Raw genomic sequence first — 27,989 nt, forward strand, 5'->3', positions numbered from 1 at the left:
AGGCTTTCCTTGTCTCCTTTTCACCTCTGACTCTTTTCTAAGTGTGTATATCTTTTCGGCCTTGACTTCTGCCCAAATGGACAAAACCAGGGCACATGCGCAACTTATCATATTGCTTTGATTTTTCTGAGGGTGACTACAGTTTATGAAATTGTTCTCGAACACTTCTGGACATGAAAACCAACTGGATGGCACTTGTTTAAGATGTGCGCCCACTGCCACTGCCCCCAAGGGTCTGATTCCACAGTGGGGGGCGGGGTTAACGTGGGCGTTTCTTACAAACATCCTGGGTGGTTCTGAGCCACATAGTTATATAAAACTATGTTTTGAAAATTATTAAGAGATCCCCCAAAATATATATGCTTCTAAAGGAGACACAATCAAATCATCTCAATAAATATTGATTAACTACCATATACAAAACAATCAGAAAGAGTTAAAACATTCAGACATGGGATTAATCAGTTCTCAAAGAGGTCTCGCGGCTCTATATCTCTTCAGAAATGTTCCTATTCTTAATATTATTAATTTTATATACATTGATTCATGTCTTTCAATAATGATTGCTTAGCTAAGTAGACTTCAGTTGTGAGCAAATAATAAATGAATCCACTGGAATCATCATCCTACCCATCATGGCCTTCTAAACTTCTCTACTGTGTAGTTTATACGCTAGGTTTCAATTTTTCTTTTCAGACATGAAGGACTTCATTATACTCACAGCATTGTTGATATCACCCTTATTATAACATCTTGGAGTTGTGTCTTATGTTTTCAAAGCACTTCCACATACATCATAAATATCAATGACTGCCCCAGAATTAGGGAAACCTAGATCCAGTCCTCAGAAGTTCCTTTGGCTCCCCCTGATGCCCAAATGTTAGAAATACATTATTAAGGGAGTTATTTTCATTAATGAGTATCAGTTCTCTTTTCTGAAAGTTTTTCATTTCATGTATTCTGTCTTAAGTTCATATTGTGAAGAATTTTTAGACACCATTTCAGAGTAGAATTTAGTTGGCACCCGTGTTTTTTGTTGATGAATTCTAGAATCATCTAATAAGGTTATTCCAATTGGTAACTTACTGCTTACACAGTGCTGCTTTGCTGTGCATAAGGTTATTTGATTTTTATGTCCCCCGCATTTGGCAGCGTAATTGGTGCTGTTTTACAAACATGGTAACTGAGGGTGGCTGGTTGGCTGGCTGGCACACTGTGAGTGGGAAACGGCACCTGATCACCCAGATGCTGGGTGCTTCCCCTGCCGCCCTGATCAAGCTCACGAATTTTGGTGGGAAAGTGAAGGTGCGGCCCATATGAGTTATGTAGAGGACCACAAGTGTTCTTTAGGTAAAGGTCTCCCACCCGAGACACGAAGCAGCAAGAATGCCAGAGTGACCCTCCCTCCCACAGTCTAAACTAAATCTTTTGTTTCCTAAGGAGAAAAATCACGTAAGAGGCAAAAATACCAAAATAAATGTATGTGAAAATAAAGTACCTCTAAAAATGTGCATTTATCCACATTTCCCACATTAGCTAAGAGGAGCCATAGCCTACTTTCATGGTACAAATCTCTTTCTAAGATGCATTAAATGAGACACAGTGAATGTGTTTAGTGAAAGTGCACATATTAAAAATGTGTCTCTTTTTTCTGTTTATAAAAACAATGCAAGTTTATTATAATATACAGTTTAGAAATGCCTGTCATTCACATTTTAATCAATTTAGTGCTAATTTTTTCCTATGCACTTATTTTTTAATGACTGGTGGTGTGGTGTATTTGCTGTTTTGTATTCTGATTTTCTCAGATTATTTTGTTGGGTTTTTTGTTTGTTTGTTTTTGTTTTTTGGTACCAGGGATCAAATTTGAGTCCTTGCACTTGCGCAGCAGGCAACGAAACCTCTGAGCTAAATCCCTAGGTATTTTGTTGGGTTTTTAAAAGCTATTAAATAAAAATGTTTAAGTTATTTAATGGCTGCACAACATTCCAGTTTATGGATGTATTATAATATATCTAATCCTTATTTAAATAATATTAAAGGAAAAAGGTTATTTCCTTTTAAATCATTTTCAGTAAACTTCTTTGATAGATTTGCATATAAATGCTCTTTTTTGGGGGGGTCTAAAAAATTATTAGATCAAGAGTTAAGCATAGTTTCAGATGCTGATGCACTTTGCCAAATTGCTTTTTAGAAATCTTTCGTATGAATTCTTTTCTAAAAGCCATCCACCAGGCCCTGATGGTGCACACCTATAATCCCAGCACTCTGGGGGGCTGAGACAGGAGGACTGCAAGTTCAAGCCCAGCCTGAGTAACTGAGTGACTTAGTGAGACCCTGTCTTGTAATAAGTTTTCCATGGAAGTGTATTTGCTCACTCACGAAGGAGGGGCTGTTCAGCCTCACTGTATGCCTGGGCCTTGTTCTGTGCTGGAAAATCTCAGTGAGTCACAGAGACAAAGTTTCCTGCTTTGGAAAAGTTTCATTCTAGAGAAGACAGAAAATAAAAATCGAGCATAAGAATTGCATAAATCATAGCATTATAAATGAAAGTGTAAATAAAAGCAGAAAGAATCAGGCTTCATGGCTGAAGTTTGAGTTGCCTTATGATTACAAAAAAAAAATTACTTTACTTAACCCATTTATTTGATGATGAGGTTTGGGCCAGCCAGCCTTTCCAGTAATTAAGGTTTATTTATGAAGAACACAGTCCAGGCGATAATGTTCCCTTCAGGCAGGAATTTCCTGTTTTATTCTGACATTCTTATGTGTGTGTATCACTGAATTATTCATCTCCACACAGAATGAAACCAAACCAACTCATTTATAAGGGGTTAAATGACTTGTAAGAATCTGTTTTCCTTCCTAAGAGTAGACTTTCATGGAAACCAAAACTTTATTCGAAAAAGAAAGAAAGAATGAAGAGAGAGAGAGAGAGAGAGAGAGAGAGAGAGAGAGAGAGAGAGAGAGCGCCAATCCCTCAGAATATAATATGAAGCTTTCACAAACAGCAGGGGCCATCCTCCTGCTTGGACCCCCTTTCTCTTTACCCTGCTGAATTAGCAAGAGGCCAATTAAGTGGTCACTCTTGGGTGTCTTCTCGATGATAAAGGATAGCTAACGTGTCCGGATGCTGCTGTGTCTTTTCACTGAAAATGTGACAGGCACCTCGAGAAGTATTTTATACGTGACTTGTCCTTTCTGTGTCACTGGAACCCATAAAAAGGGCGCGGTTACTCTTCCATTGCTCGGATGAGGCGGCGAGGCTCTCTCGGTGTTGGCAGACAGCGCCGCCCTGGGCCGGACTCGGACTCGGGCTGTGGGATTCCGGCACCACGTTATTCACAGCTCTGCTGGTGCCGCTGACCCACGAAGTCCTCTTCTGCTAGGACAACGCTAGGGACAGAGCCAGGCCAGCAGGGCGGCACTGTTAATGCGGGTTTGTTCTACAAAAGCAAGCACAGGCGAAGAGAACATGCGATGAGACTCTGCTTTGTCAAGAGTACCAGTCGTGAAGCAGGGTTTGGGGCGAGCGATGAGAACCGGGGAGATGGATAGGGAAGGGGCAGTGCCGCGAGAGCAGGTGCAGCCCTGTCCCCACGGAGGCTTTGGCTGCGTCTGGGGATCTCGCGGGCTGCAGATGCTGGAGCTTCTACCCCACCACACTGACGGCCACTGCAAAACCCCTGGGTCTTAGGTAGTGCGGAAAGTACTCAAAGGGGAGAAGACAGTTTGTCTGTGTAGAAAACCAAAAACCTGAAAGTGACTTCCTTAAATTCACTACAACCAACGTAAAATGGTGCAGGTACCACTCCCTGGCAGGAGTGACTTTCAGGTCTGCAATCCAGAAAGCACAAGCTTTGTAATCCGTTTAATAAGCAGGAGGCCTGGGGGCCGGGCAGCACCTCAGTAATGACTCCACTGAAGTGCTTGCGTGGGCAGCTTGCAGAAGTTTCAGAGAAACCACTTCATACCCTTTGTGTGTGACAGTTTTCCAGAGAAAGGCAAGTACCAGCAGCTGTTCAGCATTTCTCTTTGTTCTCCTAAAATTACTACTTGTTGCATCTCAAAGGGATCCTTGAAGGCTCTCATTAAATTTTCAGGACTTTTAGTAGCTGAAAGAGCAAAAAACAAATATTATGTCACTGGAACTAAATATAGGGGATATTAAATATAATCCAACTTCAGTGGTGGCACATGGAGTTTTTCCAAAATTCTTTCATTTTTAATTAGAGATTTGTCATTCATCCACATGGAGATGGATTATAAATTTGCAAATTCTTGGTTGCTAAACTGCTAAACAATACACAGTGTTCCTTGAAATACTAATCACATTAGACTTTTCATTTGAATTTATGCAAATTTCTTTGGCTCCTGACCCTAATAAACATCAAGTTTGTAAAGAATTTTTAAAAAAATAACTCAACAATCTTTCTGAAGTTTTCCATCCACTCATAGAGAATAAAGACTATGCTTTTCCATGAGGAAGTAATAATCTCCTGCATTTTGTTCCTATTGCTGCTAGAACAAGTTATCAACAAACTCAATAGTTTAAAACAATATACATTTGTTATCTGATAGATATTTCTCATCTTAGTATCTCTGGAGTAAGATCAAGGTTTGCTCCTTCTGGAACCTGCAGGACAGACTCATTTTCATGACCCTACCCAGGTTCTAGAAGCCACCTGCATTGCTTGGTTCATGGCCCCATCCTACATCTGCAGAAAAAGAAGCTCCTTCCAGTCTCTTTCTCTGACTCTTGCTCTGCTACTGTCTTCTTGGAAGCACCCTTGTGACTTCACTGGACCCAGCCATAATCTGGGACTATGGTCCCAACTCAAGTCCCTTGTGCCCTGTAAGGTAACCTGGTCACAGATAGCAGAGATTAGGACAGGAACATCGTCAGGAGGTGTTAGGAAGCCATTACTTGTCCTAAGGCCTCACCAAGCCATGCGCCACCTCCACATGCAGGGTGCTCAAGGGTAAACAGGAGAAGTCAAGTCTGGTTGCTTTAGGCAGAGTAGATCACTGGGAAGATAGCTGAATCAGGACAGAGGCTGGCCAAGAGGGCATGAGTGGAATCCAAGTGTGATGGGAACCAGAACCACAGCCAGGACGACTCTGGTGAGGACCCTGTGGGTGGCATCGTGGCCCCCGCCACTGCCTGTCCCAGGCCTGGCACAGCCCGCAGTGCTGCCATCCCCAGACCCGAGATGCAGCTGTACCTCTGCGTCTGTGCTGGTGCTAGATGGCTTCCTGAAGCTGCCCGTCAGCTCTCCACTCCCAACGTCTGGGAGTTGAGTGCAGCAACACCTGGTCGGCTGGGCTGGGGCCAGCTGGGTGCACAGGGAGCTGTGCGCCTCGAGACTCCGCTGTCCTGCTCCTTACCTGTCCTAGGATGCTGGCCGGAAGTATGTCTTGGCATTGGGCGCGGAGAACATCCAAGTGTGCAGTAACTGCTTGGACTCAGAGACCCAGGCGTGCTGTCTTTCCAAAGAACCCTTGACCACTGGAAACTATGGAAGCTGCCCTCCTTGTGTAGTTTTGCTGGTTTGACTTTAGACCGTCGTCTCCGTATGGTCCCTGTGATTTAACTTCCGTATGTGCATTTCTTCCCTCCTCTTCCTCTACACACCAAGTACGAACGCAGATCCCCTGAATGTCTCCACAGACCTTGCTGTCTTGATTCACGTGGGGACACAGCCCCCTAATCCACCAAATGATTCAGCGCTGGACTTGTTTCTCAAGGCATGGCAGGGAGTGTTCCGCTGACGCACCATTTTCTCTGAACAGTGGGCGTGCAGGGCCATTGTCTTCATTTAGCTGAGATGGGAGGGGCCCAACCTTTGCCCTTGGCCCCATAAAGCTGAATTCCAACCACAGCGTGACGCTGCCCTGGCCTTGTGAGATGGCACTTAAATGTGGCGATGCAGCTGAATTATTAAAGGAAGATTAGGAAGAGAGAAACCACAAGGAGATGCTTGTGCTTAAAAAAAAATCAGAATGATGGTGTCGGGGAACTCCAATAATTTGAAAAACACACCCTTTGCCTCTTTTAATATGACTCCCCTTGCTGGAATGTCTAGAAGTTTCTGAAAGAAAGGTCGGGAAAGAACCCTGTGGCAGCGGCTCCTCCCACAGCAGTTAGGACGCAGGTCTTGTTGGCCATGGCTGCAACACAAAGATTGGTGAGGACCGGGTAAATGCAGAAACCTTACCGAGGTCTTTATCCTTGGCCCGGTAACTGCACTTGCAGAAATCTTGCCTTAGGAATAGTCAGAGATGCGGAGATCAGGAGATATGCAAAGGAAATTTATCCACAATGATACTGATCCAAAGGCTAATTTTAATAGTAAGAATTGGAATCAATATAAGTCCAACAATACCAACAATGAATACTTAGTAAGGTTTTTAAAATTATATAAAATGTGGTACTGAGTGCTTGGTAGGAACTCTCTCGTCAAACCTCAAGAGTGAAGCCCCACTGTTATCTAATTTTACAGGTGAAGAAAGTGAGTCACAGAAGGTTAAACAACTTGCCCAGAGCTGCATAACTCCACATGCTAGAACCAAGACTCGGGCGGTTTTGCCCACATCCAATGTGGTCTTTGAAACCACCAAGCTATAAGGGTTCCCCGTAGGCCAATCCCTGCATAAATACAGTACAAACGTGATGAAATATTAAATAGCCATCAGTATGATGTTTTGAATGATGTTTAATAAATAACAAAATGTTCATTATGTAACATTGAGTGAAAAAGACAGAACACACCATATTAAAGTGTATGACCTCCATAGAGTACAGATCTACACAAAAGATGTGACAAACATGAAAAATAATTGTTCCTAGTTTGTGAACCAACCAAAAACTGTACATGTGTCTTCCTACGCTTCTATACTCTCCAGCATCCTGTATTGGCACATACTGCTCGCACAGCCGAGGAAAACCCTGTAGTTGGTTTAGGAAGAAAATAAAAGGGGTGGTGCTGTCCAGCCGTGGCCCCCAGCCCCATGGGTCCAGCGCTGTGACAGGCCGGGAGAGCACTGTGAGGTCCCTTCCGGGACAGGAGGCTGTTCACTGGCGGGGCTGGTACGGGGTTTCCTCTCTGGCCGCCTCCTGGGGCTGCTGGACAAGCGCGTTACACCCTTAAAGACTGTTTCCTCACCCATAAAACGAAGATGAGAGAAGTAGCTACCTAACTGGGTGGGTGTGGGGTGCGAAGCGAGAAGGCAGGTGAAGTCTGGTGTGTGACCCGAGTGTAATTAATTAGTGCTTGCTAAACACACACCTCAAGAGAGAACAAAGCACACTTGGCCCCGTGGTAGGCACAGAAGGGCTTATGGGCAGCTTTGGGCATCATTTCTAGGAAACGAATGGAATACCAGGTCCATTTCAGTGGATTTGATTAATTTGGCCTGGTATTTGGTGAGCCAAAGAATGCATTATTAATATTATGATTTAAGTTTTTTCCAAGACTAAGACACTACATCTCCTCGAATGTGCGTGTGTTTGTGTGTGTGTGTGTGTGTGTGTGTGTGTGTGTGTGTGTACTTGGAATTGAACCCAGGACCTTTACACTGAGCTACATCCCCAGCCCTTTTTACTTTTTATTTTGAGATGGGGTTTCTCTAAGTTACTAAGTTGCCCTGGCTGGGCTCCAACTTCTGACCCTCCTGCTTCAGCCTCCCCAGGTGCTGGAATTACAGGCCTGCACCGTCACACCCAGCTAGAAAGGACATTTCTTGGTTGAAATCACTCTAAATTTCCTTCAAATGCATAGTTAGAAGCCAACTCTGGAGTTCTCTGTCTGTGTATAAACCATAAAACAATTCTTCCCAAATTAGAGATAGTCTGGGCTCCCCGAGAACATTCAAATCCGCGCTGTGAGAGAAACAGGCAGAATTTAACATTCTGTTGTGGGGACGGAATTGTCTCGTGAAGAGCAACACCATGGATATTAAATAAATAATGAAAATGCTCTGAGGCTTTCTCCCCCCTTAGACAACGCTAAGGCAATTAGAGCTGACACAGTGTTTTTCAGTTGTAAAGGAATCCGTGTGCGTGCATCTATGTTTGTGAATTCTTTCCTATGTTAAAATACTTGAAGATACTTATAAAATACTAGCAGCTGGTGAATTAAGGGAGTCCAGTTAGGTTCTTTTAGGTGCTTGTTATTCTTCTATTTAAATGTCTTTATTATAACTTTTGCTTGTGTAATGAGGAATGTTACATATGCCTTTAAAAGAAATGACCCAGCCACTTGGTGGCAGTGTACGGGTGACAAATGAGGTCAGTATGGGTCCCTGTCCATCCTGTGCTTAAAAATGTCATTGACTTGATTTCTTCTCTGACAGTCTTATGAGTTGTCTTATTCAGATATCTGATTCTTTCTAAAATTATCCTCTCCTAATTAAGTACCTCTTTTAAATGACTTTAATCTAATTTCAGTGAATGCATCTAGTTGATTTGAAACCATGATAACAAATAGACTCTAAAAGGAGACTTCGTTTATTCTCCATTAGGGCTAATAAAGCCCTGTCTGCTATGAAAATTATTTTTACATGATGCAAATTAATAACTGAATAAAGTTTCATTGCAAATAACTACCTGCTGCTTATACAGCACAATTACGTAAACCTCTGTTAAGAGCCAACCTTGTCACTTACTGCTTTTAAATAAAAATGCTAATTTTAAAATTATTAAGAGTAAAAATAGAAATAATAGAGCAATGTACACTGCAAATCTGTGTTTAGGCCAAGCTGAACGCTCTGCTGGGTTTTACTCTGTTTCTAGCTTCAGCGTCTGGGATCATGCAGCTGCAGACTTCAGCTTGCTCTGACTGGAGAGGACGTGGATTTCGATGAGTAACCCTGGCCATCGGCCATCAGGGTTGTAGCCCTCGAATATGCCAGGGACACAGGCCAGGGGGAGAAGAAACTCAGTGAAGCCAGAGAGAAGCTCTGTTGGGTCACAACTCAGAAGGATGCTTTCCTCCTGGGGAGAGAAGCCAGAATAAAAACAGGAAAGGACTTCCGGCTTCTCTAATGTTTTCACCTTCGAAAAGCCCTACCCATTTTTCTCAGGAAATTGCCCTTCAAGAGAAAAGTAGCCATTTCCAAAGATCCATGGGAACCTTTTCACTGAAACTGTGAGGTCCATTTTTCCAAGAGAGTGGCAGGGACCCAGTAGCTTGTTGTCTAAGGCTGTGATATCTCAGCAACTGTCAGGGACACCTCACGTTGTGATTCCCCCAAAAGAATAGCTTTGCAAAGAATTGAACCCCAACTTCAGAAAGCCCGAACAAACAGGGCTTGAGTCCCTCTCAGGGACGCAGAGCTTAGAACATCTTCAGGAATGTCCCTGGGCACATTGCATCCTTGAAGTCACCTCTGGCAGTGGTAGCTTTTAGTTACAGGAGGGGTGGACAAGCAGTGTCACCATAGGACTCCTTTGAGGTCCCAGTGAAGGTCACTTCACCCCACACAGGTGAGAGCTTTCATCAGCAGGCAAAGCCAGGAAGGCCAGGGTCCTCACGGGGAGGGGGTGGAGTGGGGTGTCAAGGACGTCCCTTCTGCCCATGCCATCATCCAGCATGTCTACTCATCAAAACCAAGCTGCTCCTGGGGAGCCTGAGAGGGCAACGGCCTCCCCAGAGTGTGCCAACCCTGGAGGCTTCAGGGAAGGGGATCTGTATGGCATCATCTGCTGGAAGCTCCTTGGTATTTGTCGCCTGGAAGCCTGGTGAAGTGAGGGACACATGTTGCAGTTTGCAAGCCCTGGTAGTGTGGCTGTCCTTGCAGATCTACCCAAGGGGAAGATGTGCTCTTGAAGGCCACTGCTTTGCTTCCCACTTTCCAGCCATCAGAGCTCACCGTTGGCTTTGATTAGCTCTCACCGGGGAGACAGTCTCCAGGGAGCCTGGTCCCAGCAGGAGCCCCAAGGTGCTGACACCCTGTTCCTTTGTGTCAGTCCCCCAGGTCACCCCGAAGTCGCTGCAGCGAGATGCTCGGGACTCGGACTCCGGTCTCCTCGTTGCTTCTGTCTTACAAAGTCACCTGACTTCCGGTAAGAAAAGGCCACTGGGGCTCTTTGGGGAGTTTTAGCAGCCTGAACCGCTTGCACTGAAAAATCGCATCAGGCGGAAGGGTCTGAGTAATAAGATGTGCTCTACGCCTTCTGAGAGAAACACTCCTCGAAGCACAACAGTTTGCTTGCAGCTGAATTTGAGAGCTGGTTTGGGTGGATTTTGCCAGTTCTTTCAGTGGCATGGATACATTTCATTTCAGTACTTACTGGATCGCAAGTCCCAAAAACTTCTTTATGAAAATATCACTCTCTGCCACATGCTAGCAGTTAATATGCATCACCTTTGCCGGTCTTCAAAACAACCAAATGAGACAGGTGTTACCTATCTGTTTTATAGATGAGAAAACTGAAGCTCAGAGAGGGTGAGCAACATGTGCTACCAACAGCAGCTGAAAACTCAAATCCGTTCTTTTAAATCTTGCAATCTAGCCAGGTGTGGTGGTGCACGCCTATAATCCCAGAGCTAGGGAGGCCCAGGCAGGAAGATCACCCTGAGTTCAAGCCCAACCTGGGCTACATAATGAGTTCAAGGCCAGCCTGAAATACATAGTGAGACCCTGTCTCCAAAACCCAAACCAAACAAAAATCTTGCAATCTATGCTCTTTCTCCTACATAAACCAGCTCCTGTTTTATTTGTTAGTATCACTGGGTATTTCTTATTAATAAGCATATACCCAAATGATTTAGGCAAAAAAATGTTTGATCAGGTTGTACAACGGGCAAATATAACTCTAAATAGAAATTTGAAATTGAAAAGCTTTAGGCATGACCATTTCTCCCTGGGTGGACCCTTTACCTCCTGGCGTAGAAATCTGCTGGAACTGGCATAAGAACGGATGTGGCACACTGATATTCTTTGCCCTTTAGTTTGTTTACTCAGCAAGCACTCGCTAAACATCTCCTGTGCTGCAGTCTGCTCTGGGTAGTGGGAAACCCGCAGTGCAGGTCAGATGGACACAGCCCCATCTTCCAGGATCCCATTCTAGACGCCCGGGAAACAGGCCAAGAGCGCAGGGCTCTCGGGTTGACAGACACAGATGCGGGATGGGTGTTAGTCCGGCGCACACCCCAATCATCTGGGGGATGGCAGAGGCCAGGGACTCGGCAGCTGTGTCAAACAGAAATTATCACCTCTATTTTATTCGAGAGGAAACCTAAGCCCTGAGCCCTGGGCACCAGCGGCACAGCACTGATGAGTGGCCAAGCCCCACTCTGGTCTGGGTTCCCACCCCTCCTTCACCCCTTCCAGCACGCGGTAACCTGGAAATTCTCCACCCGTTTCCAAGCACTGCTGCCCAAAGCGAATGGCAGCCCGTAACCCCGGGGGCTTGAACTGCTCACCAGTAGCTCCTTAGCCCCAGGGGAACATGAATTCCCTCTTCCAGTAGGGGACAAGCTAGCTAAAGCTCTGCAGGCAGCTGCCTGCCAACTGGGTCTAGGAGAGAGGCCGGAAGCCTGGAACCCTCCAGAGAGTAGAAATAACCAGAGTTATGGATCCAACAAAAAGGGATGAAGGAGGTGGATGGAAGGAAATCAACACCCACTATGGCCCTAGGCCAAATTCCTGTCTAAGTCAACTCTTAGGTATCAGCCGGCCAGACACCTGTAATCCTAGCACTTGGGAGGCTGAGGCAGGAGGATCACCTTGAGTTCAAGGCCAGCCTGGGCTACATAGTGAGTTTAAGGATAGCCTGGACTACAGAGCAAGACCCTGTCTCAAAAAAAAACTCTTAGGTATCTCCTAAATTTAAAAATAGAGCTTTTTCATGTGCTAGGAAGAAAATGTGATGAATAAAGTATATTAATTCTTGGAAGATCTCAGAAGATCAATACAACCTTAAAATGCTAGAAAAACATTGTAAATGTACGTGCAAGATCTAGGGCAGTTTTGGTGTCTTCCGTAGAGCACACAAATGTCCTTTCTCAGAAGGAAAAAGTTCATAGTGATGAGAAGCCTCATATCAACTCTGTCTCACACAAAGGTTAAAAAGATAAAAACCCACCCTTTGTTGTGGCTGTGGCCAGCATCAGACCTTGTCACAGCCATCGGGAATTGTCACCTGTGTCAGAGAAACCAAATGTGGTCCATCGCTGAGGGCATTCAAATAAAATGCGCACGCACAGACAACCACATGTGCAGCACGTCTGGAAACCCGACGTCAGGGCACGCAGCCGCTTTGCTCAAACCGAAAACTCCTTCCTGACCCAGAGTGTGGAGTGGAACTCAAACCCAGAGCCCAGCACGAGGCTGGCTCTGTGGCCTTTCCCTTTTCCTCTGGGATCCATGCCCTCCACTGAGGCAGAGTAGAGGGCCCTGTGCTGAGGCCAGCATCCCTGGAACACTAACGCTTAGTTAAAATTACTTTTCTTTCCTTTCATTAGACAACAGGCAAGATGTTGGACTTCTGTCTGGAATGCTCTTCTTCGCCATCATGCTGTCGATCCTCTCTTTGATTGGGATATTTAACAGATCGCTGCGAACCGGGTAGGTCCTGTAGAGTTTCTGTTTTCTGATTATACATCTGTGCTATCAAAATTCAGCAATTTACAGACAAATGCATTAACATTTGTACAGAAAAACAAAAATAAAAGCACAATATTTGGTGAGTACATCCAGTGCCAAGCTCTGTACAAACATCATTTATTTCATCCTCACCATGACCCCACCCGGAAAGCTCAGGGCAGTTTTACACATGACCGGGAGACGCTAGGTGCTTAGCCCAAGGTCACAGAGCACAGCTAGAACTCCAGGCACAGCTGAGACAGGGCGACCTCTCTCCTGCTCTCCACCTTTTCATTGTGCCTCAGCGTCACCCACGTGCCTGGATTCTTTTTGTTTGTTTGCATTTGGTTTTTTAAGACAGGGCCCCGGTCTGTAGTTCAGCTGCCCTTGAACTCACTACGTGACCCAGACTTGCTTTGAACTCTCAGTGATCCTCCTCCCTCAGCCTCCTGTGTGCTGGGGTCACAGGCATGCGCCACCATGCCTGGCTCATGCCTGGGATTCTTTGGAATGGTTAAGACAGGAACTGCCTTGAGTTCTCCCCAGATTCAATATGGAAAGAAGTGTGGAATGGGCCACTTCATGTGGTCTTTAGGACTCCAGCCTCAAAGCACCTCTTGCTTCCTTCAATCCATTTTCCCCCAATGTGGTAATATTTGAGGGAAGTTACTGAAAATGATGTAGGAAAGCAAGGCCTTTGACTTTCTAAACTTGACAGATGTGTTCAGCACTTCTGCAATTTAATAGTCGCTCAGCGTGGCTGTTTCCCACTGGATGGACTTACACACCAACGCTGACTCTTTGCCAAATTGGCCCTGAGTTTCTTTCTCATCATCTTTTGCCTTGTGACATAATCTTCCTTTTAAATGTATAATCACAATGCAGTAGAAAGATGATTTTAAAAAGCTATTCTAAATAAAGTACACTAATGACTTCCTATCCACATGCTCAGAACTTGAGAAATATTTCAAAATTTAAATTGCATGCTAACAGATCCCTGCTGTCCTTGTGAGGAGGGAAAACTAACATAGAATTTTATTTTAGGTTGTATTAAAATATATGTAATTAGAAAGCCCTTGGAAATCTCTTCATGTTCAAACTAGAGCTCCATAAAAACATTAATAGTCATACTGTTATCCAAAGAGTCCTAGTTAGTTTAAATGACATTCAGTTTGCTACTATAAGTAACATAAAAACTAACTCTCAGTTGGTAATAACAAGGAAATGGAGTGATTCAGGGTTAATTTAATTATTTAAATAAGTACTCTTTATAAACAAGAGATAATTTCAGTATAGTGGTTTTGCATACAAGCAGGTATTTGTTTTTTCCAATTTTTATTTTTCATTAGCACATGTTTGCAGTACGTAATGGTCACATTCCTTGTTGGGAGGTGGTCCATGTGCATAACATATCTCTTTTTTTTTTTAGCTTTTTATTTCCAGCAGTTTTTAGTTTGGTAAATAAATTTACAATCTTTGTTTTTGTTTTGTTTTGTTTTATTGGTACCGGGGATCCAACTCAGGACCTTGCGCTTGTGAAGCAGGTGGCGGAACCACTGAGCTAAATCCCTGGCCCTATTTGGTCTAATTTTAAACAGAGAAAGAGTGCAAATGGGTAAAAAACCCCCAGAATCATAAAACACGGTATAATACCTGTAAAGAAATCATTTTTAGACTAAAGTCCAAGGTCAAACAGGGCTTGGGAAGTTCCTTCAGCGCTCTGGCTGGTGCTTAGTAAAAGTTCTTGGCGAGCCTGCGCGGGGCGATGCCCGGGCCCTATCTGTCTCAGGTCCCGGTCAGCCGTGAGAATGAGCCCGAGGTCAGCTTGATCTCTTCCGCCTTCCCAGGACGACCACTCTGCCCAAATCCCTGTGGACTAGGGGTGTGGAAAACGCGTCTAAACACCATGGCGGTGACAAGGGGGAGCAGGACAGCCACAGCCCCTCCTTACTACCACCCGCTGCCGTCACCCCCTCAGCACCGCCCAAGAGGAAACGGCTGTCCCTGAGCCCCACGGCTGCAGGCCAGGCCCTCCAGCCTCCCGAGCCACCCCAGATGGCAGTGTGGATGCATCACAGTCGTCAGAACCCTAGCCGGGCTAATGGCAGAATCCAGGTCAGAGGAGCTGGATTCCAGAGCTTTAATGTATAGTCTCTTCTTTAAGAGTTATCGTTTCCGTGGAAAGGTCCACGAAACGTCCCTTCCGTTTTTCAGACTTCCCGCCCTGACATCGCCTGCTCACTGTGGCTGGCCACACTTAAAGTCTCCAGTTTCTCCCCCTTCTCATGAATCTAGTGTTTTTAAATCCTCCTGCTGGTTGGACAGAAGCAGAGCAACAGACCAAGTGGGGATCTGGGAAGGCACGGAGTCCACTCCTCGGTTAACTGTTGTACCGGGACGTTCTTCTCACTGCGATCGTTCTCACGTGGACGCCCTGATCCCCTTACCCACCCCCACCCCGCCCCCGCACCAGCCCTCCAGGAACATGCTTCTTCTAATGGGTCGTTTTTGTTTTTCAGAATTAAAAGAAAAATCTTACTGCTGATACCAAGGTGGCTTCGTGAACAGATTCCTAACATGGAGAACAGTAATGTTGTGAAAATGCTACAGGTAACCACACACAGTCAGACCGAACCTGGGGATGGGCCGCAAGAGTCCAGCCTGATAGAGTAGAAATCCCATTCAGATAGATCTGTGCACATATTACCATCATTAACTAGATCCAGAGATGAGCCCAAATGTGCAATGGAGTCGAGAGAAGACACACGAAGATGAGGAGCAGGGAGTGGCTTGGGGGAAGGGTACAGCATAAGCTGAGGGGAGGGAGACAGAGAGGCGAGGAGAGCATGCTGGGTAGGAGAACAGTGGCTTTGTCGAATCGAAGTGGCTGTGTTCAAAGCTCCAAGGAGCCTGCTAGTCAGCTCCTTCCCACCCTGCCTTGGCACTAGCACCTGGCAAGTTCCCTGAGAGGCTGTGCCTGAGGGAAACTCCAGTGCCACCTCAGGTGACTTCACTGAAGAGCTTCCTCCTGGCCAGGTGGCCTCCCTGCCATGGGCTCTGGGGATTGAGGTTTCTGCTCAGGAAACAGAGGAGAGCTTTCTTGGTCAGAGTGGGCTGTGAACAGGACTCACAGACCAGAAGTTCCAACACAGAGAAGCTCCGACTTCTTTCTCACAATTCTGGAGGTCAGGAAATCCAAGGTCAGGGGGTGAGATATCAGCACAGCCCTCTGGCAGATGGATGGTGGACAGGTCGACATCTCTCTCCTGTCTCTTCTTCACTAACCGCTTTCATGAGGGATCCATCCATGTGACCCAATCAGTTCCCAAAGGCTCTGCTCCAAATAATACCACATTGGCTTGAACATATGAATGGGGGAGAGGGGTTTACAGACATTCTGTCTGTAGCAGGTGACGGTAATTTTATAATTGCATTGGATGGGAATTATTTTCTCCAAGACTAATCAAATCCACTTCTCATCTAGAAAAGTCAAAGGGCTAAAACCCACATGTGTCTGGATTCTGAGCAGCTTCACACCTTTAGAACACAGCATTTATCACGACCTTACTCTCAAAATATGAGCAAAACAGGAATCTCAGCCCCTTCTTGTATTTAATCAACAAAATATTTTCTTGTAGTGAGGCTCCATACTAAGATGTAGTGCAACAAATTCTAAAGCCCAACTTTTTTTTTTTAGTTTTTTTTTTTTTTTTGAGACAAGGTCTCACTATGTAATTCAGGTTGGTTTTGTACTCACTATGTAGCCCAAACTCACCTTGAACTCATGGCAATTTTTCTGCCTCAGCCTCCTGAGTGATAGGATTATAGGTTGTGGATTAATTTTATTATTCTTTTGCTTCAGTCTCCTCTTGGGAGAATTTAATAAAGATTTGGAATCAAGTAAGGTAACAAAAGACAAAGGAAGGAAAGCACACAGAAAGATAAACAATATGCAAAAAAGGAGAGGAAATGGAAAGTCAAGAGGAAGAAAATTCCCAGCCCTTCTTCTGTTATCCAGTTGGCTCCTTTAAATGACTCTTATAAAATAAAACAATGTCTTTTTTGTTCCTAGGGAAAAAATGAATTTGTGAATAATAATTGCAGTGAACAGGTCCTTTATGTTGATCCCGTGATTACAGAGATAAGAGAAATTTTTCTCCCAGAAGAACAAAAGCCCGAAGATTACAGGAAGGAAGTGAATACAGAAGCCCAGGACCTGAGAGCATCAGTATTCACCAAGAGCACTGTGGTGTACGTTCCTGATCTGGGCGCTGGATACAAGCCCCAGAGCTCAAATTTCCTCCCTGGGGGAAACCATGTTAGCAGCACTGACGAAATCGATCCCTCAACCCCTCAACCAACAGTGGACTCCTTAGACCTAGGAAAGAACCCCAGGTTTAAAAACTATCCTCAGTTTTCTTTTTCTGTCTCCAGTATGAATTCACTAAGCAACACACTAATTCTTGAAGAATTAAGCCTTATTCTCAATCAAGGTGAATGCCGTCCTCCTGACGTACAGAACTCAGACGAGGATGAAAGCACTGTGCTTTTAGAAAGTGATTCACCCAGTGAAACTCTCCCAAATCAGACTCTACTGCCGGATGAATTCATCTCCTGCTTGGGGATCATGAATGAGGAGTTGCCGTCTATTAACCCTTACTTTCCACAAAATATCTTGGAAAGCCACTTCAGTAGGATTTCACTCTTGAAAAAGTAGGGCTTGTAGCCAAAGTCTATTGGGAAGGCTGCCTGGAAGTAGGAAGGCGGCTCTTCCCCTCAGTAGAAATGCAATCTGCCTCCAAGATCCCAAAGTGGAACTTGCTTCATGGTCACACAAAAAAAGATGCATTAGTAGGGAAACCAACACATTTTTAAAAAATCAAACTACTTCCTCTTCCTATTTTCCTTCATTGAAATGTACAGAGTAGCTCTGCTCTGTCAAGGAAGGATAAATAACACAAGATGTCCGGTGGTGAAATAAATGCCAGAAGCCATTCTTTAAAATCAAAACATCAACATTTGCTTGCAAAGGGAGAAGCAAGCTTAATTTTCATCTCATCCCTTCAAATTCTCTTGAGTAGATTTGTTTTTTAGGGTTTGTTTGTTTGGTTTTGTTTTAGGTACTGGGGAACTCAGGCCCTTGCACTTGCAAGACAGGCAACAGCACCACTGAGCTAAATCCCCAGCTGTTGATTAGATTAAAATACAGCTCCAAAGAGCGAACTCAGTCAAAGAAGAAAGAAAGAGGTAGTTGAGTAGCATATGTGCTGTAACATTTCTTCCACATCTTTCTATTCAGGTGTGAGAGATTTGGTCTCAGTGTGCTTAGACCAAGAGGCGTAAAACAATGAAGTGTAGGCACCCTGAGTTCCCTTTCTGCATTTGAGTTAAGAGTGGTGGTGCTGTTCTGTGACATCACTGGCCCATCATTTAAACTATCATGGAGTCCAGGGGAGGTAGAAGATGCAGGATCAGCAAGAGCTAATTAATTTTGGCATCATCTATCTATTAGATATATCAAAAATTATTGTTAAAACAGACCTGTGCCTGGAGCTGCAATGCAGACACCCGCCACCCCTGCAGACATCACTAGCTGATCACTGCATGCCTTGATTTCCCTTTCCTAGCTCTCTATGGCTGCTTTACTCCAAAATAGAACATCACCACAGTGTGAAAGGCTCATCTCCTGCCATGAACTCAGTTTTCTATGTTGAAACATAAATATATTTGTTATACTTTATATATCCTGCAAGGAATCTGTTTCACATCCCTAATGGAATGCTAATGTTAAATATCTTGATGATTTGGGTGGCGGGGTACTGGGGATTGAGCTCAGGAACTTGTGCTTGTCAGGCAGGTGGCAGAACCACTGAGCTAAGTCCCTGGCCCAATATTTTGATTTGTATCATATCCCTTTGCCTTATTCTTCTCCAAAGAGAGGATCATAATGAAACAAAGAGGCAAGGAGTATTGGAGACAGACGGAGATTCATCTTTGATCTTTAACAACCTGGTGTGGACGTTTGGTGACGTGAGAATAATGGTTTTATAATGCGTTTCAACGTAATCGTAATTTACTGACGTTGAAAAAGCTTTTGCCAACCTGGAAGGCAAGCAGCGCTGTTTGATCTCTGGCCAGTGCTCCCACTGCCGTGCAGCCTGTGTGAGGTCTTTGTCCTGACCCCGGAGTGGGTAGGCAGCTGCCTCCCCTTCTCTGGTGCCTCCCACTCCATAGCACTGTCCACACAGAAGGGGCCAGACAGACCCCATCTTCACAGCCAACTTTTGGGTACAGGGGATTGGAAACCATACTTGGCCACTGCCCCAGCTCATGGGGAAGTCTCAGATGCTTTATCACCTCACAATGCAACCTTGGCACAAAATCTGGGATTTTCTTTCCATAATTATTTTATTTAGCCAGCATTCACTGGACCATTGACTAGCCTTACCATGAGCAAGGCACTTTGGACACTATAGATGTTAACACAGCCAGCCAAGTCCCTGCAGCCTGGGGCTTACATTCCAGGGGCGAGAGGCATCCCATAGAGGGCAGTCGTTGGCTTCAAAGACTTTGCATTTTAGGGCCGGGGATTTACCTCAGCAATTCTGCTGCCTGCCTCGCAAGCACAAGGTCCTGAGTTTGATCCCCGGTACCAAAAGAAAAAAAAAAAAGACCTTGCATTTTAGTGGGGAAGTAGCTGGGGAAAGGAAGGAGGGAAGCAGAAAGAAATACAGAAGAAAAATAACGATCAGTAAGTGCTAGCCTAGAAAGGTAGGGACAGTGAGGCAGAGAGCAGCCCATGTGGCACTGGGTGGCCAGGAAAGCCCCTTCGCAGAAGTGACGGAGATGTCGCCCCCTGAATCTCAGGTAGGAGGCAGCGTGTGAACACCAGCTTGTCATATGCATGTCCCTTCCGTAGGAAAACGCTGCCCTGGCCCCGTCTTTTCCTCCTTCCTCTCGTATGCATGGCCCTCAGCCGCCTCCCACCCTGGCCTTCTTCAGCCAGCATTTGCTGTAGATCCCGGGGACAGGGACATCTTTCCTGCCTCTGGTTTGCTCTGGGGCCTATGACCAACTTCCTTTCTCTGAATCTCACAGTATGTATCATTTTGTGATTTCTAAATGGACATGTCCGGCTGGGTGGTGTGGAGGAGGAGGAGGAGGAGGAGGAGAAACAGCCTCTCCAAGTGCCAGCCAGAGGGGAAAGGGGCAGAAACGCAAAGAAAGCAGCAGGCTCAGCCTCCGGGATGCTGACACAAAGCAGAGGGACACTGCTCTGGACAACACCAAAGCTGGCTAAGGAGTGTCCAGTTCTCTGCTCTGCTGCTGCCTTCCAGCCTCCCCTTCCCCTTTCCTTGGTAGGAGCAGCAGGGGAGGCATGCGTGCAGCAGGCTGGGGGGCTCTTTACGTGGAGCGTTGCATGTTGGTTTCCACACTCTTTGTCTTTTTTTGAAAGTAGGACATTTTTCACCAGCGTCGGAAGTGGGATGGAAGACGTGAGAAGGCTGAAGACACACCCGTTGGGTGCCGTGGGTTGCTGTTTCCCTCTCCCAATGCATCCCAGGCACTTCTTACACTTTTGTCATCCTCCTATTGACATCGAGATGGGACACGGGAGGTGGCAGAGGGGAGAGGTCTTCCGAAAGAGATCTTAGCAAGTGATCTTTTATCTCAACACAATCAGAATCCCAAAGTCTAGGGCAGATGAAGGCAGATATGCTGGAGCAGAGGCCGGGGTTCGATGGCCTGCTCCTCTGCCCTCCTCTGAGTCCCTCAGGGGCTGCTGTCTTCATCCTCTGTCATCGGGGTCCTGGGCAGCCTGGAACTCGGGGCTGCAGCGCCTTCTCCACCTGAGCTCAGCTGCTGCTCAGGCCCCACAGGCAGACCCCCGAGAGCCCTGAGTGACTGGCCAAGGGCACTTCACCTCTAACAGAAGCAGAGGCAGCGCCATGTGCAGTGTCATTCCGCTTCTTTCCAATCACTTTATCATAAATGTCTGGGCTTTGTTCAAGTTTGTGTCCTTCTGGGATCATGTTGGGAACATGATTAGAGTTTATGAACCGAGAGACTATTGAACCCTGCTGCGGTTTCTCTCTTTATGAAGGAATTACACCAATTACAGGAGGTTGTGTTTTAATGGGAAATGTTACCCATTTGGCAGACCCCATTGATTTAAAATAAAAGAAATGATTAAAAACAATTTATGGACCTCTCTCGGGTGAAAGCATGAAACTAATATAAAATAATTGGATTCTGATTCATGGAATGGATTGTGTACAACTTTTGTGGATGCCATAGCTAAGGCAAATTTACAAAACCACTAATACAGGTTTGAGAGAATGTTATTACGTTCTTTCCCACTGCTAAGATTACACCATTAAATCCCAATTAATGTTTCACATGAGGCTCTCTTAGCCATTTTGCTAATTTCATTTTTCAACTTAATTTGCAATCACCACTCTATATCTTTTATATCCAGAATTTCCATTAACTTTCTGAAGATGTATTCCCTTTACGCTCATGTTCAGAATACCAATCATTACCCAATTCTCATAATTAGCATTTAGCAGCGCATTAAGAACTTAACTGTAAATGGTCAGTTTGATTTGGAACCATGAGAGTATTCTGGCCTGGCTAAGAAAAAATAAAAGCAACCCCCGCCCCCCGCAAACCCACTAAGCTAAACAGCAGTGTCGCAGAAACCAGGATCTTCTCTCTGATCATTGTTTCCAAAATTCCAAGAAAACAGTGTGCCATCTCTTACAGACAAAGCTAAAATTAGTGCCTCTGCCGAACACAGGAAGGAAATCATAAATAGTCGAGCGCTAGGAACCAAGTGTGAATGCGGAAGTCAATAAAACCTACTGGTTTTTTTACCGTGCACGTCCTGCTGCCTGAGAATTTCATTAGCCAAGCATGCAAGAGAAAGAATACAATGGTGAAATAAAGAGAGAGCATTTTATTTTTAAATTACATGTAATTTATGAAAATACATTTTTTTAAAAAGTCAAAGCGATAGGGTGCAAGTGTAGCAGAAAGTGTCAACTCCCCTCCGTGCCTGCCCTTCACACCCCACCCTGCCCGCAAAGGTCTGGGCTCTCAACCACGGGTGGGCTTTTTTATTTAAATGACAAAAATGTAGCATTGTTCTGTGACTTGCTATTTTTCACTTTACAAGGTACCTTGGAAATCTGCACTTTTTATTATGCGCAGCTTTGCCTTATTCTTTTAAGCAAGTGTGTAGTGGTCCACAGAATACGTGCAGCATGGTGCATCTACCTAGCCCAGTACTGGACATCCAGTTGTTTCCCAGTTTTCACTACTGCACCCACTCCACATGTCCTCATACATTGATGAGAATTTTGTAAAGGGGACACTGTATGGGAGGACAGATTCTTTTTTGTTGTTTTTTGGGTTTTTTTGCTTTCTTTTTTGAGACAAAGTCTTGCTATGTAGTGCAGGCTGGCCTTGCTCTCCCTGCCACTGATCCTCCTGCCTCAGCTTCTCAAGTGCTAGGATTACAGGAGTGTGTGCCAGATTCTTAAATGTGGAATTTTTGGGTCAAGAAATAAAATCATTTACATTTTGGTAAAGAGTACCATTTATTTCTCCAAAAAGACTTTGGCAATGTGGTCATGATTTAAAGTGCTTGCCAGTCTTTTGGATACTTGTTTGGTCTTTTTTTTTTTTAGAAGTTGATCACTCTCTTGTATGTTTCCTCTTTTGTGTTCTTTACTTTTGAAGTCATTTTTGTTGTATTCTTTGGCCATTTTTCTGTTGCAGCATGGGTTGTTTTCTTAGTTATTTGCAAGTGTTTCATAGATAACATTTTCTGTTACATGTGTATGCTCCAAATACTTTCTTCCCTGCCTATTTTTTAAAAAAATCTTTTGCCACACAAAAACTTTAAAGTTGCATGTAGTCAATCCGTCGGTTTTATTCTTTATGATTTCTGGGCTAGCTATCATGTTTGGAGCTATCTATGTCTATGCCTGTATCTATATTATCAATACCTATATCTACATCATTTTTAATGGAGCCTTGCTTTGTGCCCCAGGCTAGTCTCAAACTCCTGGTGTGGAGCGATCCTCCTGCCTCAGCCTCCCAAGTACCAGGTGTGACAAAGGCAGCGTGCAGGGGGAGAGCCCAGGCTGGCACAGTGCTCTGTAAACCCAGCAGACCCCTCCTTATTGTGCCAGCCAAACAGTGACTTCAGATCCTTAGGTTGTCCTTTCCATTTTTGTTTGGTTTTACTAAAAAGTGGAAATCCTCATTGAGCAAAACAAATTCCAGAAAAGCAGGTAGTAACTAAAATTGCAACTGTAACTAAAATTGCAAATGGGTGGCTCATTTTTTTTCTCTTAAAAGCTTGGGTTGGCCTGGGGATTTAGCTCAGTGGCACCGTGCCTGCCTCGCAAGCCCAAAATCCCATGTTCAATCCCCAGTGCCAAAAAAAAGCTTGGGTTAAGGACAGTTGAGGTTTTCGAATTTCAAGTTTCTGGCCTGTGACTTCGGACAGTCACCAGAGTCCCGAGCTTGCTCCTACTTCGACTTTGCAGGGCAGGAACACAGGTCGTATGTCGCCTTGCCTAAGAAGATTTCTCCAAGCCGATGGCCTTGACCTCCCTGAAACACTTCCTTCACTCCGGGGGCGCCAGCCGCATTATTAATCTTTCATGTATATGGGGCTCCTCACAAGAGAATGGAGATCTAAAGAAATGACCAAAGCAGAGGACTTGTGCGTTTTAGATGAAGAGTGGTAAATTTGTGAAGAAATGCCAGCCGAGGGCGTGGGGGAACAGTGACCTTCAGGAAGGCGTTAGTGGGCACAGGGAGTAAGGCGAGGGAGTGAGGGGCTGACTTCTGTTATCCGTGTTTGGGTCATTTCGGAGACTGTGCCCGCCGCTGGACCACAGGTTGCCGCCCGGCCGGGCACAGGGACAGCCTCCCCCTCGGGGTCTGCGGCTCGCTGCCCGTGGGAAGGACAGCCCGGAGCCCTCTGCAGCAGGCAGGACCCTCACGCCTGCCTGCTGGGCTCTCGGGTGGTACAGTGCCTGCCACGGGCTCCAGCCACCCCAGACTCGGGCCTGGTGTCCGCCTGGCCCCATCCACCTCCCTGACCTCCCTCCGTTTTTATGAGTCCGCTTTGCAGTGTGTGGTGGTCACGTTCGTCCTGCGTTGAGCTCATCTTGGTGCTTTTTATTTCCCTTCCCTCCTGACTGCCTCCCTCCCTCCTTCTCTAGATCCCCTCCCCGTTTTCACTACTATCATCATTGTCTGTTTAGTTCATGTTTGCAACATATAATGATTACACTCATGGTGGGTGGGTGATGCATGAACACCAACGTCCTCCCCTGTCCCTCCCTTGGGCCCCTTCCCCTTTGCAAAAGATCTGTCTCCTTCCTTCCCTCCATCGATCTTTACTTTGCTCTTTAATGTGCTTCACTTTACTTAAAACGAGAGAGGGAACACATATGGTATTTACGCTTGTGGGTCTGATTTATTTCACGTACCATTGTTTTCCAGGTGCATTCACTGTAAACGTGTCCAAGGTATCCATCTTTGTAGCTGAGTGGTACAGAGTAGTATGTAAGACACAACCTTTACTTTATCCATCACCTGTTCATGGGCAGAGGCTGCTTCCAGGATTTAGCTACTATGGATAATAGCTATTGTGCTGCTATAAACACTGACATGCATCTACCTCTGTAATATGATGTCTTTAGCTCTTTGGGGAAGATACTTAGCTGAGGAATAGCTGAGTCGAATAGAATTTCTGTTTTTAGTCTTTTGAGGAATCTCCATACTGGCTTCCACAGTAGTTGCACTGGTTTACACTCCCACCAACAATGTAGGAGCGTTCCTTTTCACTGCAGCTCCGCCAGCCCATTTGTTATTATTTGAGCTTTTGATGACTGCCATTCTTAAATGACAAAGCCAAATTACTCTTATTTACAGATGACAAGATCCTCTACATAGAAGACCCAAAGAATTCCACCAAAAGCCTCTTAGAATTAACAACCAATGTCAGCAATATAGCAGGCAACACAATCAACACACAAAAATCAGTAGTGTTCTTATACACCAATAATGAACTCACTGAGAAAGAAATTAGGAAAACAATGCTATTCACAATAGTATCAAGAAAAATTAAATACCTCGGAATTAACCTGAACAATGAAGTGAAAGACCTCTGCACCGAAAACTCTAGTACTCTGAAAAAGAGGATTAAGAAGACATCAGAAAATGGAAAACTGTCCCATTTCTGGACAGGTAGAACCAATATTGTCATACTTCCAAAACTCAGATAGATTTCATGCAATCCCAATCAAAATACCTACAGCTTTCCCCACATAACTAGAAAAAAACCCTAAAATTCATGAAGAACCAGAAGAGACCCAGAGTAGCAAAAGCAATCCTGGGTAACAAGAGGAAACCAGGGGGCCTCTCAGTCCTGGACTTCAGGTTACACTGCAAGTTGACAGTGATAAAAATAGCACAAAAACAGAGAAGCGGGTCAATGGGACAGAGTGGAGGGTGCAGAAACAACCCCAGACATGTTCAGCTACGTGACCTTTGACAAAGGGACCAGAAGCACATGTTGGAGGATAGACAGCCTCCTTAGCGCATGACGCTGGGGAAGCTGCCTAGTCATCAGCTGAAGACTGAATTTAGACCCACATTTCTCAGCATGCATTAAACTAAAATCAAAATGGATGAAAGATCTAAATATTAAAATGGAAACATTTATCCTACTGGAAAATAAAATAGTTAAAACTCTTGAGGTCGTAGGCACAGGCAAGAACTTTTGGAACAGAACTCCAGTTGCACAAGAAATGCCACCAAGAATCAATAAATGAGGCTGGGGATTTAGCTCAATGGTTCTGGCACCTGCAGTGCAAGCACAAGGTCCTGAGTTCGATCCCTGGTACAAATAAATAAATAAATAGGATTATAGCAAATTAAAAAGCTTCTGCACCTTAAAGGGAAAAAACCAACAGAGGAAAGAGACAGCCTATGGAATGGGAAAATATTTTTGGCAGCTCTTCCTCAAACAGAGGACTAACATCTAGAACATATAAAGAACTCCAAAAATTTGACCCCCCCAAAATAAAAGATGGCATCAAAAAAATGGGCAACTGAAATGAAAAGACACTTCTCAGAAGTACAAATGGTCAGTAAATAGGTACAGAAATGTTCAGCATCGCTGGCCACTAGGAAAATGCAAATTAAAACACCACTGAGAGGGCCGGGGATTTAGCTCAGTGGTTCCGCTGCCTGCCTCGCAAGCACAAGGACCCAAGTTCAATCCCCGGTACCAAAAAAACCAAACAAACCACTGAGATTCCATCTCACCCGGAAAGAACAGCTCTGCCCTTGCCCTCTTTGACCCTTCATTCTCAGCCAACTTTTGCAGGTTCTCCTTGTCCCCTGAGACCCTTCAGGCCCCACAGGCCGGCCTTGGCTTCTCCCTTGTGCCTTTATCCACTCCTGTGGATTTGGATACTATCTCCACTTTAAGAGGATGGGCCAGCCCAGCCTCCATCCTGCGCCCCGGACTTGAACATTCGACTGTCCCCTGATGTCTCATTTGTACCTCACAGAGGCGGAAGACCCACCTCTCCTCACAGATGTCCCTTTAGGGGAGAAAGAATTGGCTCAGTGGGAACCCACTTTCAGGACCCCTCCTGCCTTCAGAAAAGCTTTCTGTGAATAAAACCCTCCTACTCTTCGCTCCTGTCCTTGAATCTTTTCTTCCATGTTGTGAGATGGGAACTCGGGCTAACAGGCTGGATGTTGCTTCCCTGTAACACAAGACCCCTGAGGCCTCCCTGCTCCAGCATCCTCTCCTCTAAACCCTCAGGGCCAGCTCCTCATATACACCCCAGGGCCTTTGCTTGTGCTGTTCCCTCCTGAAATGCACTTCTCCCGATGTCTGCACTGCCCACTGCCACACTGTCTCCAGGAATCACCCAGCCCTCCCCGGCTGCTCTCTACAACTCTGCAAAATTCCTCCACCTCCATCTTCCCATTCCCCTCAGCATCTCCAGTCCTCACAGAACTCACTGCTGCCTAAATTGAACACACTGGCTCTCTTGTTCATGAATCCTGTTCATTGTCACCCACGACCCTGGAAGCCCCAGGAGAGCAGGGATTTTGTCTGCTTTGTTCTATTCAAAACAAAATGACATCAAATTTAAATGTCCATCTAACTGGCCTTTGGCGGGGATCATGAACCAGGGCAAGTGCCATTCTGCAAAATTCAACAGGAGTTCGCGTGGGCCAGGCCTGAACAGTGGGGTTTGTAAGGAGTGAGGAGACAGAACAGTAGGGAAAAACTGATTGGTCAACCTCAAGTTACTTCAGATTACTCTTTTGCAAGGGTTAAAGCAGACTCAGAGAGCGAACTTTAAGACTCCTGTCAAATTCCAGTTTCAGTTTAACATGACTGACTTCATTTTCTTTTGGTCCAGTTGGCTGGGGTCTAGGGCAACATCTCAGCCCATAATTTGTGTCTAATGCTTCCTTGAAAATCTCTAATGCCTAGAAGAGTACGTGGCACATAAGTAGATGCTCAATAAATACTCCCTGGAGGGATGAATGTGTAAGAAACGGGCCCAATCTACCAACTCCATGTGCTGCTGCTCAAGGGGAAACAGTATTGCAGCAAAGCACAGAAGAGCTGCCGGACACAATGTGTTTGCTGAGGGTCTTCAAGCGCTCCACCATTTTATCATCGCCATTGTTGTTTTTGTCCTAGACCACCACTTCAGAGTTGCTGAGAAAGCAATGATGTAATGTAGAAGTATTCATTTTTCTCATCTATGCAATTTCTTTTTTCATTTTCTTGGATCATGACAGTCATTTTCAACCATCTTTTTGCTTCTGACTGAAATCTTTTCTTTGAATAGATTCATCTGACAGAGTTAATAACACCTCAGCAAGCAAAACCTCCCTTGTGTCTTGGGGAAGAAATCTTTCCAGCTGCCATGCTAATTAGACAGCTCTCTGATAATCAGGGGCAGGCAAATTGTGCTGCATGTCAGAGAGAATGAGCAAGCAAACCGGTATAATTACCTGCCAGAACATTAATTAAATATCTTACTAATAAGAAGAACAGCAGAATTCTCAAAGACCAGGCATTCCTGTGCTGGTAGTTTAGTATAAAGAAATGTGTTGCTTCAGCTATAAATACAGACTCGGAGGGGATATGGGGTTTGGATCCGTGCCTGTGCACGCTAAGCACATGTTTGCCACTGAGCTACACCCCCACCCCTAAATCACAAGTGATTTCACAAGAAGAAAAATTCCCTACAAGTGGTTTTATTTATTATGTATGAAATATGATTGAAAGAAATGGTGACTGTTAAAATTTTTAAATATTATTACAGTAAAAG

At 45.0% G+C, this 27,989-nt stretch overlaps 1 protein-coding gene across 1 annotated transcript in view; it reads left to right on the forward strand.

The window, feature by feature from the left end:
- Nucleotides 1-18,330, forward strand: part of Il23r (interleukin 23 receptor) — a 42,177-nt gene extending 23,847 nt beyond the window's left edge. The window contains exons 8-11 of the mRNA XM_087212893.1: nucleotides 9,971-10,066; nucleotides 12,471-12,573; nucleotides 15,111-15,201; nucleotides 16,664-18,330. Coding sequence (XP_087069019.1) covers nucleotides 9,971-10,066; nucleotides 12,471-12,573; nucleotides 15,111-15,201; nucleotides 16,664-17,308 — 935 coding nt within the window. The 3' untranslated portion in view covers nucleotides 17,309-18,330. The remainder of the gene's footprint in view (nucleotides 1-9,970; nucleotides 10,067-12,470; nucleotides 12,574-15,110; nucleotides 15,202-16,663) is intronic.
- Nucleotides 18,331-27,989: the final 9,659 nt, after the last annotated feature.

The sequence above is a fragment of the Heterocephalus glaber genome, unplaced genomic scaffold, assembly GCF_053883595.1.
Source record: "Heterocephalus glaber isolate CG9 unplaced genomic scaffold, H.glaber_assembly_v1.0 deba00001442, whole genome shotgun sequence".
NCBI classification, from domain to species: Eukaryota; Metazoa; Chordata; class Mammalia; order Rodentia; family Bathyergidae; genus Heterocephalus; species Heterocephalus glaber.